This window comes from Atractosteus spatula, chromosome 5, assembly GCF_055471065.1.
Source record: "Atractosteus spatula isolate fAtrSpa1 chromosome 5, fAtrSpa1.hap1, whole genome shotgun sequence".
Lineage (NCBI taxonomy): Eukaryota > Metazoa > Chordata > Actinopteri > Semionotiformes > Lepisosteidae > Atractosteus > Atractosteus spatula.
Window position 1 is genome coordinate 15,381,971 of NC_142710.1, and position 17,001 is coordinate 15,398,971.

General features: G+C 42.4%; 3 protein-coding genes across 4 annotated transcripts in view; 1 reads left to right on the forward strand and 2 right to left on the reverse strand.

Annotated features, from left to right (window-relative positions):
• The first annotated feature begins 331 nt into the window (after positions 1 to 331).
• rassf4a (Ras association domain family member 4a) overlaps positions 332 to 17,001 on the forward strand; it is a 30,956-nt gene continuing 14,286 nt past the window's right edge. The window contains exons 1-3 of one of the 2 annotated variants that reach the window (XM_088916097.1): positions 332 to 450; positions 14,298 to 14,387; positions 14,616 to 14,691. In XM_088916097.1, the coding sequence (XP_088772223.1) occupies positions 14,332 to 14,387; positions 14,616 to 14,691 (132 nt within the window). In that variant the 5' untranslated portion in view covers positions 332 to 450; positions 14,298 to 14,331. The remainder of the gene's footprint in view (positions 451 to 14,297; positions 14,388 to 14,615; positions 14,692 to 17,001) is intronic. The other variant, XM_088916098.1, reaches the window with a different exon arrangement.
• On the reverse strand, positions 3,140 to 6,237 carry LOC148834585 (interleukin-8-like). Its single transcript, XM_088916101.1, has 4 exons — positions 6,093 to 6,237; positions 5,866 to 5,998; positions 4,144 to 4,224; positions 3,140 to 3,387 (listed from the first exon to the last, which is right to left on the reverse strand). The coding sequence occupies exons 1-4, from the start codon at positions 6,151 to 6,153 to the stop codon at positions 3,306 to 3,308; spliced, it is 357 nt and encodes a 118-aa protein (XP_088772227.1). The 5' UTR covers positions 6,154 to 6,237; the 3' UTR covers positions 3,140 to 3,305.
• On the reverse strand, positions 7,519 to 9,866 carry LOC148834586 (uncharacterized). The gene is made up of 4 exons (XM_088916099.1): positions 9,765 to 9,866; positions 9,303 to 9,432; positions 8,860 to 8,943; positions 7,519 to 8,321 (listed from the first exon to the last, which is right to left on the reverse strand). Exons 1-4 carry the CDS (start codon positions 9,817 to 9,819, stop codon positions 8,213 to 8,215), a joined length of 378 nt encoding a protein of 125 aa, XP_088772225.1. The 5' UTR covers positions 9,820 to 9,866; the 3' UTR covers positions 7,519 to 8,212.

Here is a 17,001-nt window from a genome sequence, read left to right on the forward strand (position 1 = left end):
TCACTGACCGCATGTGACCCCTGTGCTGTAATTTGGATAGCCTAGCCCACAGTAAGACACTGGCAGCCCTGGAATAGAACCGCCACTAGCAAAAATGACGCTGCACTGCAATTAAAACTCAAAGCAAAGAGCTTGAGACAAATAAGCAGTCACGAAATGGGCAAGTAATTGCTAGCCAGCCAGATTTCCACCAGATTTCCATCTTGGCAGCAATGTGTCAGCGTGTAGCTTCTTGTCCTCTGGAAACCCTGTGCCCCTCCCTCGTTTGCTCTGATTGGTTTTGTGTCGACCGCTGCAACCCCTGATTGGTTGGGGGGGCTGTCTTTCTCGATGTCGGCGTGGAGGATGTTTCCCTTCTGAGGAGAAGCTGTGACTAGCAAGTAACTGGTGTGTAGCGAGAAGGATTGGACGGGACTACCGTTGGTACAGTGAGAGGCTTTTAAAGTAATGGTAAGAATATCTGTTTGGACGTGTTTCTTTTGTGTTGCAAAGAAATATTTTTTTCCATTTTAGCGAACAAGGGAAAACTTTGGTAATTAGATTAAAGCAGATACAGCTGTGTAAGAGAATACAGTAGTGGCACGATCTGTTGTTGGTAGATGTGTGTGCAATATAAAAAAATATCTTATTTCTTTATACATATGTGCGGGACAGATATCTAATTTGCTCCGCAAAGAGTAATTTCATTTGGGAGAGTTTTGTGTGGCGGGTTTTTCAGTTTGCCAGGTAAACATCTTTGCGGCATATCATATCCTGGTGTTCGCTTATGGGAGATACAGTATGTGCTTGTCGTTTCCTTTCTCTGCTATAAATACGGGATGTCTTCTGTCTTAACTGCCGAATGTGTTTAATTGATTCAGTCAAGAGTTTAGAGGCAAAGACAGTTTTATATATCTCGCATTCCGTGTGCTTTGGTCATAATCACTATTAGGGTCTTGGCTTTTTTGGGGGGGGGTTGTGTAAATGAGTAACGTATTGGACAAGATGGGAAACAAATCCGAGCATGAATCTGATGAAGTAATTGAAGGGAGAGCACTTCCTCTTGAGTAGTGTACGGCCCAAGCCTCAGTCGACCTCTCCGTTTCCCTTTCCCAAGCCCGGTTCCTTTGCAGCAGGCTGAAAGGAAATCCTCCTCTATAAAGTGGGGTGTTTCTGCGTCTTCCAGCTACGGTGTTATTGTAGAAACTGACGCTTGTGGCGAATAATTGAGTTTTGAAGCGACGGTTATATGTGGCAAATGCGTGGGGGCATTGTGCTCAATACTACACGTGTTAATAACGAAGTCATGAAAACACTCCGGCTGGGATTAGAGCAAAGTAGCGGCTCACTCCTCTCAATGTCAGTGCTGGTTTAAACTCAACCATCCTCACTTGAGTTTTAAAAAGCAGCGGGATGCTCGGTTTCCAGTTACCACTGGACCAGAAAGTCAGGCGCTTTCACCTCACCACTAGAATGGATTCAGGTTGAAGTGTCAGTGGCAGAATGGATGGAGAAAAACAATGCTCACTGGAAGTATCGAGGGGCGAGTGTATCCGTGGGCCGTACTGTGGAGCAGTGGTGACCACTGCTGCCTTGCTGTGCTGCGACCCTGGGTTCAATTCCTGGGGTGACATTACAGCTTGTATGTTTTCCCTGTGTTGGCATGGGTTTTTGCCAAGTGCTCCGATTTCCTCCCTCAGTACAAGGACATACTGGTAGGGAAAACTGGCCCTGGTGTGAGTGTGTGCTGTCTGTGAGTGCCCTGTGATAAACTGGTGTCCTGTTCAGGGTGTATCCTGCCTGTTGCATGCTGGGATAGGCTCTGTCTCCCTTATGACCTTGTATTAGATAAAGCAGTTAGAAGATGGATGGATTGCTGAATCCATATAGTGTATTCAATGAGGGCCACAGCTGTTGGGACAGCATAATTGGATTGGAGTCAGGATTTGACGAAACAGGTGGAAACGTCCCAGAGGGACCCTCAGTCTGTGCTGGCCTTTGTGCAGGGGTGGCGGGACAGAGTGTCGCTGCACAAGGCTTCCTCACGTCTTATCAGAGATGTTCTGCCCTCTACCTTGCAAAACATGCATTACTCATGGCACCTTCTCCTTGCTGATCTTCTCCTGGCCCACCGCTGCCAGGGAGAACAGTTTCAGCTGCCTGAGGAGATCGCTGCTGTTAAAGCACTAAAGCTTCCAGCTCCTGTCTCTCCTCCTCGCTTGCTGTTTTCAACGTCTGGCTGTTCCGGCTGTGTGCTGTGTTCTGGGACGGTGAGCGTGCCCGAGCTGTGGCGTTCTGAATACTGCAAAGCATTGTGGGAAGCAACGACTTCTGCTGGTGCCTGTCTGGTTGCTTCTCAAAGATCGGAAGCGCAGCTGGCGATGTCGCTGGGACAGCACCACTGTCTTTCTGTGCAATCCTTGCTGCTCTCACCCCAGAAGTGTCCATCTCAGAGCTTGGAAGTTTCCTATAACATCACTTTATTAGCCCTATACAATTTCTTGCATTAGGAATTTGTCTTTTCGCATACCCCAGCTAGCTCTCCATGAGACACAGATACACAGAGAGGGAGAGACGCTTGGGGTCAGAGCACAGGGTCAGCCATTGTACAGCACCCCTGGAGCAGTTGGGTTTAAGGGCCTTGCTCAGGGGAGTAGGATTCTTCTGCTGGCCACAGGATTTGAACCGGCAGCCTTCCAGCCACAGGCGGAGATCCTTATATACAGAGCCACCGCTTCTGCTCACCAGGGATTGGCAGTTGCCCGTCAGTAATTTATGTTTTGCAAGACGTAACAAAAAAGCACCCAGAAGCTTATAGTCGCTCGCTGTGTCTCCTTGACCTCTGGATGCTTCTCCATGGAGGGTGCCATGTACTGCCAGAAAGGACTGCTGTGACTGATTTCGAATTTTTCCCAAATCAAAGTCTGTGTCCTGTGTCGTAGGAGAAGAGTGGAATTAGTCATTAATTTCCTGACATAAAGGATTTTGAAATGCACATTTCATCTCTTTGGGGAGAGCTGAAGTAATTCAGGTTTGAGAACCAATCAGCTCCCATAATTGCCAAGAGAAGAACATTGATATGTGACTCATGTGTGTTGAAGACATTGACTGCTTCCTCTCAGGGTTGTTTTCTAAAAAACAACGCAACATTGAGCGTGTCGCATTTATTTGTTTTAATATAACAAATGAGATACAAAAATAGAGGAAGCATTTAGTGTAATACATGTGTTCTCTGAAATGGTAGCAGGTACATATGAGCTTGATGTCGCGTTATGTCCTCAGGGAGCACTGGGCTGTGCCACTGGGTTGTGAAGAGTCCTTCTCCTTCACTGCTCTTTCTTTCCCTTCCGGCCTTTTCTGGCCCTCAGCCGAAGGCACCGGTTGTGTCTTGTGGTGCTTTTCCTGTTTCTGCAAACATCAAACACATCAAGACAGGTGTGACAGAGCTGAACCGGTGGCCATCACTGGGTACCCCTGAGCGCTGCCGCTACAAGCTATCTTTGCCATCCGTTTGTACGAACCGATAGACCTGCATTTGGATCATTTGGAAAAGGACCTAAGATTCTTGCAGGTTAAACTGTTCATATAATGAAGAACAACGGACCTGAATTTCCTGTGGTTTATCGTAGCTTCTTTCATTATGCATTAGTCAGAATTTGCTGTTTTGAGATTTATTAATTTAATTGTATTTTTTTAAATAAATACTTTTCTCGTCATCACATAACGTAACCTAGTTCAAACAGAGAAGGTCATTGTAAAACGGACAAGCAGAAAAAAAATCTCCATCATTAAGAAGGGAGCTCAGTTTGTAATAGACGTTTACTTCATTTAACCTGACCTTTCTATGAATTTGTAACCAGGGAGATGTTTAGCCACTAGATGGCACTGTGTTAATATTTTTACCAGTATGGGACATCTGATTCCACCTTCTAGAAAGTGAAAGAAAATATTCTTCAGGCAGTTGTTGTAAATTAAAATATCTTATGTATTTTGTTTCACATTTCAGCAGAATCATTTGTATTTTCCCAAGATGCATATTCTTTCAATTAAAGCACTTGTATCATCATGCATGCTATAAATATATTTTACTTTTTTATTATGTGATTTAGATTTGGCATTGTGTGGCATGACTTTTTGTGTCTTGAGGGGCATACAGTAACTTACTTCTTCCAGCATTTGTGCAGTCTCCGTCCCTGTGTTGAATCTGGGTTGAGGCAAACATCGCTGTTGTTTTTCAGATGGAGTCTTCAGAAGAGAAAAACACTTTTTAAGTTACGTACCTGGTATGAAAGAAGTGTATTTCACTCCTTTCAACACACGGGCTAAGTTAATGCTTTAGGTAAAACTAGCAGTGCATTGAATGTGTCCAGAAAAAAACTTTTTTTGGGGTGACAGGGAATGGGCTCAGGAATTCTGACCAGTCACCTCTACACCCAAGAAGCATGATGTACAGACAAGTGTCCGGTGGTTGTGATAATGGCAGGATTTTGTAGGTTTACATCCCAGGTGCTGCTGCACTGAGCAATGCATCTTTCTCAGACTGCTGAAGTACTTCATCCAGCTCTTGAGTGTGACCTTTCTCAATGCAGCACTGAATCTGTTCCCTCAGACTCTGGAGAAGGAGTCTTTGCTCTTAGAGGCGAAACATTGGAAAAACAACTCGGTACTTGCTGGGAAATAAGGCTGAGTGACACAGATTGGTATTTCTAAACCCTCGTAGTCACCTTATCCTGTCTCTGACACCCTGGAGCAGCTGATCCAGCCAGCTGCGAGTTGGTGTTCTGGCAAATTGTGGCACAGCTCCAATGAAAATACGAGGCCGTTTTTACAGCAGAAGAATACAGTCTTTCATTCTGCAGTCTCTGGATACCATCTGCAAAGGCTGTCTGAACAATCTATTATTGTTCTGAATATGGAATATTATGAAAAAATGAAGAGCTGTTCATGGTATTGTTACTCAGAGCATGTCAGTAATCTGTATCAATGATCTAGCTTGTACACAAGACCTAAGATACAGTAAATCAGAAGTCTGTGGTCTGATAGGAACATTCATTCATGCAAAACACTGAATTTACTATTATAATGTCACTTAAGAAAAGCAGTTACATAGAAATTAGTCAAACTTGCCTTTCATGAATCTTGTATTTATCAGATGACCTGAACTAACAAGTTTTAACAAATCAATCCTTCCCATGCCTGAAGTCCACTTACAAGTCAGAACACGAACAGCACAGTGGATATGTATCAGGTGCGCCAGATCACAGGGCATAGAGTTTATTTTCTCAAAGCGCACACGTGCTTTGTAATTGTTTACTGAATTCATTTTTACATTAAGTAGAGTTTCTGCTGAGATGCACAGATGATAGTTATATTTTATTGATGTATCTTTTTATTGATCTTAAATTTGACTGTTCAGAAAAGGTTAAAGCATGTTCTTGGGTGGGAAAATAAATACTATAAACATGCATTTTGTCTCTGTTCCCTGATATACGACTTGCTTTATCTAAATTTCAGAGGTATCAAATGCATTACTTTTGTCAAATTACTCATGAGAACAGTTTCAATTTTTAATCATTAGCCACAAATTATTTAGCAGTTCCATAATATGTACAAAGTTGTGTGTCTGTGATAGCAAATCCTGTCTCTGTGAAGTTGCACAATTTCTGCTTATTTGCATTGGTCTGACTTAACCTGAGATCATGCACATTTTCTGTATAATGCATTGCTCTGATCAGAATGGCTTTGTTCTAACCCCCGATACTGCTTATAGAAGGGGCAACTTTGTTAATTAAATACTGTTTTCTCACTCCAACAGCAAACAACAGACTTTTCTTTTACATATCCCTCTTAAATCCTTTGCAGTGTAAATGGAAGTGTGGTACTTACATGATCTGGACATTCTTGCACTGGGAGGATTTCTCAGCGATGGTGAAGTTAGACATCTTTTTCAGAGGGAAAGACTCAATGGTCCTGATACATTCGCACCTCTCCCGGAGAGACGTTGCTTCTGCCTTTTGATCTGCGAAGACGCAAGAGGAAAAACGTGTTCCGTCTACACGAGCAGGCTAAACGTCCTTTTGTTCACCGACAAAAGCACTGGCCGTCTTTCTTACCTGTTAAGCGTCCGCAACACAAGAAAGCAAGCATGTTTAAAGTTGTGACTTTGAAAAACATTTTGGATACTTCTCCTGCAGCACAGCTGAATGCCTTTCTGAGCAGATCCTTGCTGATCTGTAATTCCCGACTTCCTGATTGCCCAAATCAAGCACTTTCCTTATCACATGGTTTACAGTCAGTCACCCTGTCCCGCTCAAACAAAAGCAGCAGTGTGGAGCGGTGCTGAGGGTTCTGGGTCTCTTCACGGGTCAGTCGTGGGTACAAATCCTGGGTGCGGCCCTGCTCTCGTGCCTTTGAGCCAGGCTCTTCCTGCAGCCTGCGCCAGAAAACTGCCAGCTGCATAAACGCGTTTCAGATTGCTTTGGATAAGAGTGTCTTCTAAATACAATAAGCAGATTGCAGTGGCTTATTTGTTCCTTTCTAATCTCGGTGAAGCATTTGTAAAAAACAAACATTTATTTTGTTATCGAGGCAGAAGTCGCTTAGAGAGAACTTCACCGAGCTCTTCTTATCCCTTTTGTTCAGCCCCATTTCTCTCCGAAGAGGAGGTTCCTCAGGTCTAACGGGGGCACTTGCTTGTGTTGATTAACGGCAGCACTAGAATATAATTAGGGGAAATGTATTGAGGTTTTTTCCTCTGCAGCTGAAGGCCTGGTCTGCTCGCCTAAGTAGATGGGTGTGCAGTGGTTGTCATAAAGGGAGGTTTGGGGGTCCGTTCTCCGTGACTCTGCTGATGACTGACTGCGAGTCACCCTGAGTGAGTCACTGAGCCACATTGTGCTCTTTGATTCTAACTCTTAAGCTGCGGTACTGCTGTCAGTGGAAATCTTACATTTCTTACCTCCGCAAGTCACTGGGGGATGAAAGTGTCTGCTGAATGACTAATTATTACTATGATGATCAGACCTGTAGACTCGTCCTATCACAGTGCTCCCCTGCAGTTGCAGTCAGCTCTCTGGCATCGTTCTGACCATCATTTTCATCAGGCCACCTGGCTATTTGGTGGTTTGTCACCAAGTCCTCCCCAAATGAGGTGAATTCACAAATGGGGGCGTGGGAAAGAGCCATTTTATAGTTAAGTTTATAGTATAGTTAATCAGAGTGTTGTAGGTTTTTTAATTTCAATTATGTTTCCTAATAATTATCTATTTGTTTTCCTCTTGACTTTTGTTGCTTGCAAGGTCACATTAAAGATGGAAAAATATCTGACATGATTTATCTTGATTTCTGGCTTTACATCACAAAAACCTGCAATTTCAATAAGGGTGTGTAGACTTTTTATATCCACTGTACATGGGAACATTTGCAACCCAAACAAATTTGCACGTTGGTTTTCACTCTTTAATAAGAAAATGAGCAAAGCTTTTCCCTTTGGAAAGCAAAGCCTTGATCTGGTCTATACATGTGCAACAACATCAGATCCAAGGTTTGAAACATTTATTTTATAATAAAATAATAGATACTTTTTTATTAAATTACAAAACAAATCCAAAAAACATCCAACACATCCGTAACAATAAATAATTGCTCCACAGAGACTTGTAAAATGATACGCTCAAATGGCTGGATCAGTGCACAAGCCGCCTCTTCCACTCCCAGAGTCTAGAGATAACCCTTTCTTGGCACCCTTCACAGTGGGGCAGGTTCAGACAGGTGCCACTTTCCTGTTGCTCTCAATGAAGAACACTGGAACAGCGCTGCCACGCTGATTTCTGTTCATAAAACCGTTGTGTTTTTTCCCCCCCAAACACGAGCTCTGCTCTCGCTTTGTTCACTGGTATGTTTGACATTTTGTGTTTCGACCTTACATGCTGCAAAGCTGCTGAAGGAACCCGACCTTTGCCTTCACTTCTGACACGTTCTGGGGTTTGGGGTTTGAAGAGTTCTTTTTCCCTGATGGAGATTTCTCCTTCAGCACAACCAATAAGAGAGGTTAGGCACAATCTGTTTCTGGTTAGGCAGAGACAGAAGGCCTTTAACATATTTTTTCTAAAGTAAATAATCCAAGAGGCATATGAACTCCTGCAGAGCAGTTCGATTTTCCCCGGACATTCTTTTCCTCTGACTGATACGCTCTCTCAAGATGGGTCTCTTTAGTCTCAAGACCGCTGAGCGCTCATGACGTCTCCTCCACTGGAATCTCTGTAGGCTTTTCCTGGGTCCTCTGTGTCTTTGGCTTGTTCCTTCGGAGGCATTTTTCCTTTTTGCTGTCGTCCTTGTTTATCCTAAAATGAAAAAAAATGCCAGTATGTTAATTATGTTACATTAAAAGCAGGAGCAATATCCAGCATCTCCAAGTTAAAAAGAAAATTGAAGTCACTTTTAAACAGACATTTTGTTCTTTGAACGTAAGAGCCGGATTGTATGAAATGTGAACAGTAGCATACTGTAGGTTAAAGTCATCCTAAAGTCCTAGTCTAAGGCGTCTCGAAACAGCATGTAGTTAATCTAGCCAGAATGGAAGTGCTGAGGAGAATTACTGACACTGAATGTACAGGTTTCTCTCGGAAGCAGGTGTCTTTGCAGTAGACATAGAAGTGCCGATATAAATCTGGTTGATTGTTTTCAGTGTCCTTTTCTATTCTGTTTTTTGGATAGAAGGTGGGATTTCAAATAGTAGAGGTAATTTTGTTGCATTATTTAAGTTCCCTGCACTTTTTCTATGAGTGTGCTTAAGGGCTCAGGTAACATTTCTTTGCGTATTCTAGAAACATAACACAGATGGAAAGGTTTGCGTTTGATGAGAGGGCGAGACCCTCGTACCTGTTCCAGCAGCTGACCAGCCTCTTTCCTTGATCCCCATCAGGACTTAAACAGACCTTCATGTTGTCTTCTTGCAAAGTCAGTCTGAAACCAAGAAAAAGGGCTTTTAAAAGAAAATGTCTATTTTCAAACCTTGCTCTGCAAGTTTCATTTTGGAGAACTGCATGTAGCAGAAATTAATCATCCAACGACAAAGAAATAGAACTGATGCTCGTCACTAACCCATGCTGTAACAGTCTGTAGACGCTTAGTTGAAATATTAAGAGTATGACATTGCGGTACTGCTTGGATTTCAACATATACTGACTGCATTTAGTGGTAGTGCTGATTAAGACAGCACATTTTTATATTATATTGTTAGTATATTTGTTGGTCCTTTCACCAAAGAGAATACTGAAATAACACAATCTGGCTACAATATCTTGAAAACAGTTCATACTTACATGATTTCCACATTTTTGCAGTATGATGTCTTTTCTGTTATAGAAAAGTCTGAGATGGGTTTTCTCACAAACTTGTTGCTTTTAAGACACATGCATCTCACGGGGACGAACTGGCATCCTCCCCCATGTGCTTTGAGAAAAGAAGAATGAGAAAAAATCAGTTTACCCTCCCAGGACTGTCCCTGTTACATCCTAAGTTATTTCATACAAAAACTACATTCGCCATCCAACGGCTACTCATACAAAATGATCTGTGCATTGAAAATATAACATGCTCTCTCCCTTAAAAAAGCAAAGTGCTGTTGATAGTATCTTCCTGAATACTAACATTAACGTATTCCACTTTGTCATGTCATTAGCAATACTTGTAAGAAATCTTGTACTCAAAATTGTACATCACAGAAAAAAGCCATGTTATAATATTGGATTGGTAGAAAGGATTCAGAAAGGATTTGCCCTTACCTTCAAAGAGAATGATGCCGATTACAGATAGAAGAATAAAACTAGGCACCGTCATTGTGACTTGCGCTGTGAAGCTTGAGCAGTGAGAGAACAGTGCTGCAGCATGAATGTGGTAACTTTTATATCTGCAGTCGGGGTTTTCCCAGCAGTCACATGACATGGCTCCCTCCCACAGCTGCGCAGCATCCAAGCGGAATTTCCAAAGGCAATATCCAAGCCTCCCAAAACTCCCTAAGAACGGAAGAATGAGAACGATGTCAGCATGGTGTCTTTCCAAGCTTACCTTATCTCCTACAGCCCTTCCTTACAGTTCCTGATTCTGTGCCCTGGATTGAAGCATCGGAGAGAGGCGAGGTGCAGGAGGGACTGGTGTAGGGCCACAGATACCAGCTGTTTTAAAAGACCTATCCTTCAGAAGAGGGAGCTTCCCTGCACAAACTGGGAGCCCTGTCAGGTCTGTAGGGCAGTTGTGACAGAGGAAACTGGTAAGACCAGTTTGAGCCCATTGACAATCACGCCTTTCTCCTTCTTTTCTGAAAGAGGCCAGTTTATAGTAAATACTTCAACAAGTTCAACATTTTATAAGTGGAGAATCGTGTTGAATTTGTTAAACTGTACAAGCTTACAATTTTTTTGTTCTGTCAACTGATTTTTAAATTCTTGTTCACGTGAAGTTGTGTGCTTGTTTTGTGCCCATGCTGTGGTGTGGCGTTTCTTCAGAAGGAACGCGGTGTGGAAGGCGTAAGATCAAGCTTCACCTGCAGGGCACTCTCTGGGTTTTCATAGGCACCTGTCATCTTTACCCACATGTACAGTGGGTATATAAAGTCACCTCCCCCAATCACAATTTGTACCTTTTGTTGTATGACACTCTGAAAATAAAAACAAATTAAATTAGGCTTTGTTCCATTTTTATTTGCACACAGTAACCCACATTAGCCAAGTGAAAATAAAATTCTAAAACATTTTGAAAATTAATTAATATTACAACAGTAAAATACAGTACCTTGTTTGGATAAGTGAACACGCCTCTTACAATTGCATTTGTAAACTTGCTCAGGTATAACCAATCACCTTACAGATCGCACAGCAAACTAATTGGCTCCCACCTGTGATCAACTGTGGTGATTTTGATGAGTTCAGAATAAAAGCAGCTGTTTCTAGAGGATTCCACTGCCTGGAAGTGCATTTCAGAGTGAAGAATCCGCTATGGGAGGAAAGGTGCTTTCAAAAGCTCTTAGAGATATAGTTGTGGAAAGGCACAAGTCAGGAGATGGGTAGAAAAAGATTTCAAAGTCTTTCAGTATCCCATGGAGCACAGTCAAGACCATCATTAAGAAGTGGAAGAGGTACGGCACCACCCAGACCTTCCCTAGATCAGGCCTGTCCCTCCCAACTGGATGAACAAGCAAGGAGGCCGATCAGAGAGGCTACCAAGAGGCCGATCGCAACTTTGAACGAGCTACAGGCAAAAACTGCTCATTGTGTGCAGGTGACAACAATTTCACAAGCGCTCCACAGATCTGGCCTGTATGGGAGGGTGGTAAGAAAAAAGCCACTCCTTAAAAAAAGCCACATCAAGTCTCGTTTATGTTTTGCTCAAAAGTACCTTAAAGGTGCTGTGGTCAGATGAGACAAAAATCAAACATTTTGGCCGGAATGCAAAACGGTACCAATACATCTTACCATCCAAAGAACACCATTCCTACAGTAAAGCATGGTGGTGGCAGCACCCTGTTGTAGGGGTGTTTCTCTTCAGCTGGGACTGAGGTTCTTGTCAGGTTAGACGGGAAGATGGGTGGTGTAAAATACAGGTATATTCTTGAAGAAAACCTGTACAACGACCCAAAGCACACCGCCAAAGCAACCATACAGTGACTGAAGGACAGGAAGGTGAATGTCCTTGAGTGGCCTAGTCAGAGCCCCGACCTCAATCCCATCAAAAATCTTTGGAATGACTTGAAGGGGGCAGTCCTTCAACATCACCACGCAGTTTGACTCAGCTTGAACAATTCTGTAAGGAGGAATGAGCAAATATTCCTCCCTTTAGGTAGAGATGTATCCAAGCAGACTGAAGGCTGTAATTCAAGCAAAAGGTGCTTCCACCAAGTATTAACTCAGGAGGGTGTTCTCTTATTCAACCCAGTTATTCTACTTTTTTATTTTTATTTTTTTTCAGAAATTTTGCTTCTTTTTTTACTTGGATATTGCAAGGTACAATTTGTAAATACAACTGGAAAAAGTCTGATTTTATTTGTCTTCTTTTTGGGCTTTAAGGCAACAAAAGGGGAACATTTTGAAAGGGGGTTGTGATTTTCTATACCCACTGTAGCCCCTTTCTTAACACCAGAAGGGCCTTAACACCCCCTAGGGCCTGGTGAGCAGACACAGCAGTGGGATATGAATTTTTCATGACCGAGAAAGTCTGTCAACTAAATACTTAAATGTATTTTAGTTTTGCATACCTTTGCAAAAAGAAGTTAATCTCCTCTTTGACCTGGTTCTCAGTATGGTGAAACACTTTTAAATTACACAAGTGGTTCATAGTCTGAAACCTTACGAACAGCGGTTAACGACGGGCACTGGGGTAGTGAAAGTGTTGGTTTTGCTGACTTTCTATTTGAGCAACAGACAATGGACAAAACAAGTAATCTGCTTTCTAGCTAACTCTTAGCACTGCAACTTTACTCATTTATGGTGAAAAAAGTACAAGAGAAAGGTAGAAAACAGCTATTAAATCAACACTTGCCGGCTTGGTTGCAAGTAATTGTTTAATTGTTTTCTTGATAATATTGAATGAGTTTGGACAACACGGCTGGGCAGGTTGTTCCAGATACAACCAGATATATCTGATATGAAGCCAGACTGGGGGGAGTGGTGGCTTTGTGGCTAAGGATCTGCGCCTGTGGCTGGAAGGCTGCCGGTTCAAATCCCGCGGCCGGCAGAGGAATCCTACTCCGTTGGGCTCCTGAGCAAGGCCCTTAACCCCAACTGCTCCAGGGGTGCTGTATAAATGGCTGACCCTGCGCTCTGACCCCAAGCTTCTCTCCCTGTCTGTGTGTCTCATGGAGAGCAAGCTGGGGTATGTGAAAAGACAAATTCCTGATGCAAGAAATTGTATAGGGCTAAAAAAGTGATATTATCTTATACGCACATATAAGCAAACCTTTTTCTGTCTAAGATTTGTGTTGTGTTATTTTCCTTCCATGAATTAATTCCTCATTAACTTCAGCATATTATTCCAGTGCGAGGTGGCTAAACACTGACCTGCCTGGTCATCTGAGCAGGTTCCTAGAGTTTATAGAAGTGATGGCATTTGCAGAAATACTGCAGAGACCACAAGGAGTCCTGCTGCAACACTAAGTGCTGGACATTGGCATCACAGCAGCCTTCATCCCTGACAGCAACACTTCTGTCCTCCCTGATATTGTAAAAAAAAAATCATTTCTGCACTGTTGCTCAGAACTCTTAAAACCTTCTGTTATCACATGCAGTGTTTACCTACAGTACAATGACATTCAGGACTCCAGCAGGTGTGAAATTATTATTTTTCAGTTTCAGGATTGCCCAGTAATGCACACCCCCTCATTGTTTCTCATTTCCCGTATTTTGCCCTGAGCCAGATGTTACTTCTTATGGAAAAAAAAGCAGTCTCTTCTCATGCACTTTTTATAAGCTTTCGTTTTCTCAGACTGAAAATTCGACTGTGTTCTATAATCTGAGCACGAATGTCACTGCTGTCTAAGAAAAACCGCTTTTGAAGTGTAAAAACTCTTGGAGTTGCACATTGCTAGCAAAAATCACCTTTTTTCATCAGCAATGGATTTGAAGGGTTTGTTATTGGGGTGATAATTAACTAAAAGACACTTCTAGATCCTGTCCAGCCTGCTCCTTGATAATTTGACAAAGTTGTTTTCAAAGCATTAGCTTTGCTGGCAGTAAAAGCATATGTCTTTAAAATGTAAATATTTAGCTATTGTAATTTTAATAATGATAGACGAACTAAGGCAGTGTCACATGACCTTTTCTTCCTTTCACTGAAAGCCCCTCCCCGGCCTTTCTTGGCAGGCCCCTCTGTAGCTGCTGGATGCATGTCAAACCACACCATGTGATTTCTTGTAATCCCTGATGCCAAATGTTACCGTTTCTCTGAGCCACGAGAGGCAACAAAATACGCTTCATTCTGTCGGCGGGTCCTGATTGTAAAAATGGTAGAGACCTTTGTAAATTCTATAATGATTAAGTGTCTGATATGAAGAGAGAGGGTACTTCTGCTTCTCATTATTTCAGTTAATCTTGGTGAAACACTTCATGGTCATTAACACGGATTCCCCGAGGTGAAACTGCTGCAATCTGCACCTTTGAAAGGTGGCTGTGTACAGGCACTGCAGTGATTGACCTTTACCATAGGTGTATTGATCTTGTGTCAGTGTTTCCTGGCGTTTCCTTCCTAGGAGAGGGGCCCGTTGTTTGTCAGTCACTCCTAAAACTGCAGTATAGACATCATGGCTTATTCTGTTTCGTTTCTTATAGATCTCCCTTTAAAGATAAGTACCCTTTGAAAACCATGGCCCTCTGTCCGCCATCCTTTGTGAAAGTCAAAGAAGATAAGACGATTTCCAAGTAAGTATTGCCAGACTGTTTTACTAGTGTCGGCAAATTGTTCTTTACCTTCTTGTGGTAAACAGTTAATGCAGTCGATCAGCACCTAACCTGACTTCTTTCTGAGCTTTGTTTCTCATTCCTTTGTTTCTAATTGGCACTCCTTATCTGCACATGCTGGCCTCCTTATGCTTTGTATCTGTTGTACCTGGAGGCGCAGTAAAACTGTTCTGCTTTTGTTTGTTCCAGATCAGAACTCCTGTCCCTGTTGAAAACGTATAACTGTTACCATGAAGGTAAAAATTTCCAGTTACGCAGTCGAGAGGTAGGTTTTAGTAAAAGCAAAAGGTTTGCTACCAAAATATAATGAAAGTCGCCTCTGTGAGAATTATATAGCCCTGCTTCTGTAGCCTTCTCATCAGCCTGAGATTCCCCTGGTTCTCACAGTGTTGATAGAGAGGAGACATGTCCTCTAAGTGCGAGTCTTTGATTTGTTCTGGGAATCTGGTTCTAGGAGAGGTAATTAATAAGTAATTCAATGCAAATGTGTAGCCCACTACAGTTAAAAGTCCTCTAGATCTTTATTCTGAATCAGTAGGTACAATAATGCCATTTTGACTTCATTTGAACACTTCATTCAAGTTTAAATAAGGTTTAACACAGTGTGTACTAACCAGTTAACAGAAATGCATTCAGTTTTCCAATTGCGTTGAAAAGTGCAATTTGCCATTGAAATTTGCGGTTCAAACATCCAACTATATTCTAGACAGTTCTATAACCTGTAGGGATAGCTGGAGTTCACTGACACAGCCTGGTGGAGAAGACTCAAAATAGATAAGATATGACCATTTGACCAGTCTTGTATTAAATATAAAAACAATGTGATTGGATTTATTTCCCTTATGAGAAGAACTTTCAATACACAATGACCAGCTTTCTAACAAATGAAATCTATACTGTAAATACAGCTACTTGTATTTGCTTTGGCTTTGCTGTTATGGCATTAGCCAGTGGGGCCCTGACTCAGTTGACTGAAAATCTGTTTGATGGTGTTTTAGGCTTTATGGTAAATTAAAACCAGTAGCCAAATGATGTGTAACAGGATAGCTGGAACTTCATTCTTTGTCTTGGAAATTCCAATGTGCATGACGTTGACAGTGGGAGTGAGTGTCTGGGCAGCAAGAGTGGCTGTTTGCGCGATGAGAGTGTCTGAGCAGTGAGTGAGGGTCTGCAGAGTGTTTGGGTGAAGTGTCCTAGAATAAAAAAAACTCTGTAACGCCTTAACAGAACATGGACTTTGACCTGCCAGTTTTAAACCATTGAACCATGATAAAAATGGATTGGCCTTCATTCCCATTAATGTAGCACAAAATGTTCCCCTGTTTTCCTCCCATTGCAGGGAGTATGTTTGAAGTAGCCTGTACGCTCTTTAAATAGGAGCTCTGGGTCCCCCTCCCCTCACTGGAGGTCAGTCACTAGACCCATTTTTTCTCTGGTGTGCTTGAATGATTTCTTTTTTGTGTTTACTTTATGTATTGTTGTATGTTTTGTAAGTCACTCGGGATAAGGGCATCTGCTAAGCAAATAAACAACAACTGTGCAGGATCCTTCCTTAAGCAGGACGTGAGTCAGCAAAAACGAGGGGTTGATGGCCGTGAGCTGAAAGGCATGTTCTTCTCCTCCTCGTGCGCCCAGCTGCGCTCAGCTGGGCCTTTCTGGAAGAGTCTGTGGCTCTCGAGAGTTTGAGCTGTTGCGTTACATCCTGCTAAACAGGGTCGTTTTTTCTTAAGAAAGTTCGAGCACCAAGCATGTCTGTGTACTGACCTTGAGTGGGGAAAGTTTGCTTTTCCAGCCCAGTTACAGATGTTTCCCACTTCTTTCACCAGCTGTTTCAGCTCGTGCTATAGCTGTCCTGATCTATACAGCTAAATGTGTCATGTCAAAGTATATGGAAACACTTCTTAATGTTTCAGCTACAGTATTAAATCTGTGTATCTGTTATTGTTACACAGAGTTATTAAAACAGTTATTAGAACTACAGAAACCGAACCTGCCAGGGATTTCTGGCATCTGCTGTGCTGTCTGTGGAGGCCCACAGGAGCTGCTCAAGCAATTCAGACGAGGAATGCAGAGCTAAGTGCTGAGAAATGGATAGGAGATTCCTGTTAACTGAGCTGTTTACTGTATGATTACTCTTCCAAGTTGTTTGCACATTAGTGACTTTCTCTGAGGGCTGTGCAATATGCTGTAAGCAGACCTGTAGGAAGGAGAAAACCGGCTTAGCAGTTTATTTAAGGCCACATGATCTGAGATCATCTTAGAGCCCTGTAGCAGCCTTTGTGAGTCTGTTGTTCAAAAATGCCCGGAGTTACTCATCCACTGGGGATCTGCACTGGCAACAGCCATATTTAATTGCGTGATAATTGCAGCCTGAATTGCTAGTGTTGCTTAACCAGAAAAGGTGTCCCTGCTGGGTATCGGAACCCAGAAAATGAGCTTTCAAAACCTTTGAAAGATTAACAGTGTAACATTTCTTCTAAGTTAAAATAATCATTAAATTAGATGGACAGTATTGAAAGTAATGGTACAGCAAAAATGAAAGAATAATAAGAAGAAATCCAAATCTTGGCAGACC

Coding starts and splice junctions, on each gene's coding strand:
- LOC148834585 (XM_088916101.1), bottom strand. CDS start 6,153: ATGTTTTTCAAAGTCACAACTTTAAACATGCTTGCTTTCTTGTGTTGC. Junction 5,999..6,092: donor GTGTTGCGGACGCTTAACAG/GTAAGAAAGACG, acceptor GCGTCTTCGCAG/ATCAAAAGGCAGAAGCAACG. Junction 4,225..5,865: donor TGCAAGAATGTCCAGATCAT/GTAAGTACCACA, acceptor TCTCTTCTGAAG/ACTCCATCTGAAAAACAACA.
- LOC148834586 (XM_088916099.1), bottom strand. CDS start 9,819: ATGACGGTGCCTAGTTTTATTCTTCTATCTGTAATCGGCATCATTCTC. Junction 9,433..9,764: donor CGGCATCATTCTCTTTGAAG/GTAAGGGCAAAT, acceptor CTTTTCTCAAAG/CACATGGGGGAGGATGCCAG. Junction 8,944..9,302: donor TGCAAAAATGTGGAAATCAT/GTAAGTATGAAC, acceptor TCTTGGTTTCAG/ACTGACTTTGCAAGAAGACA.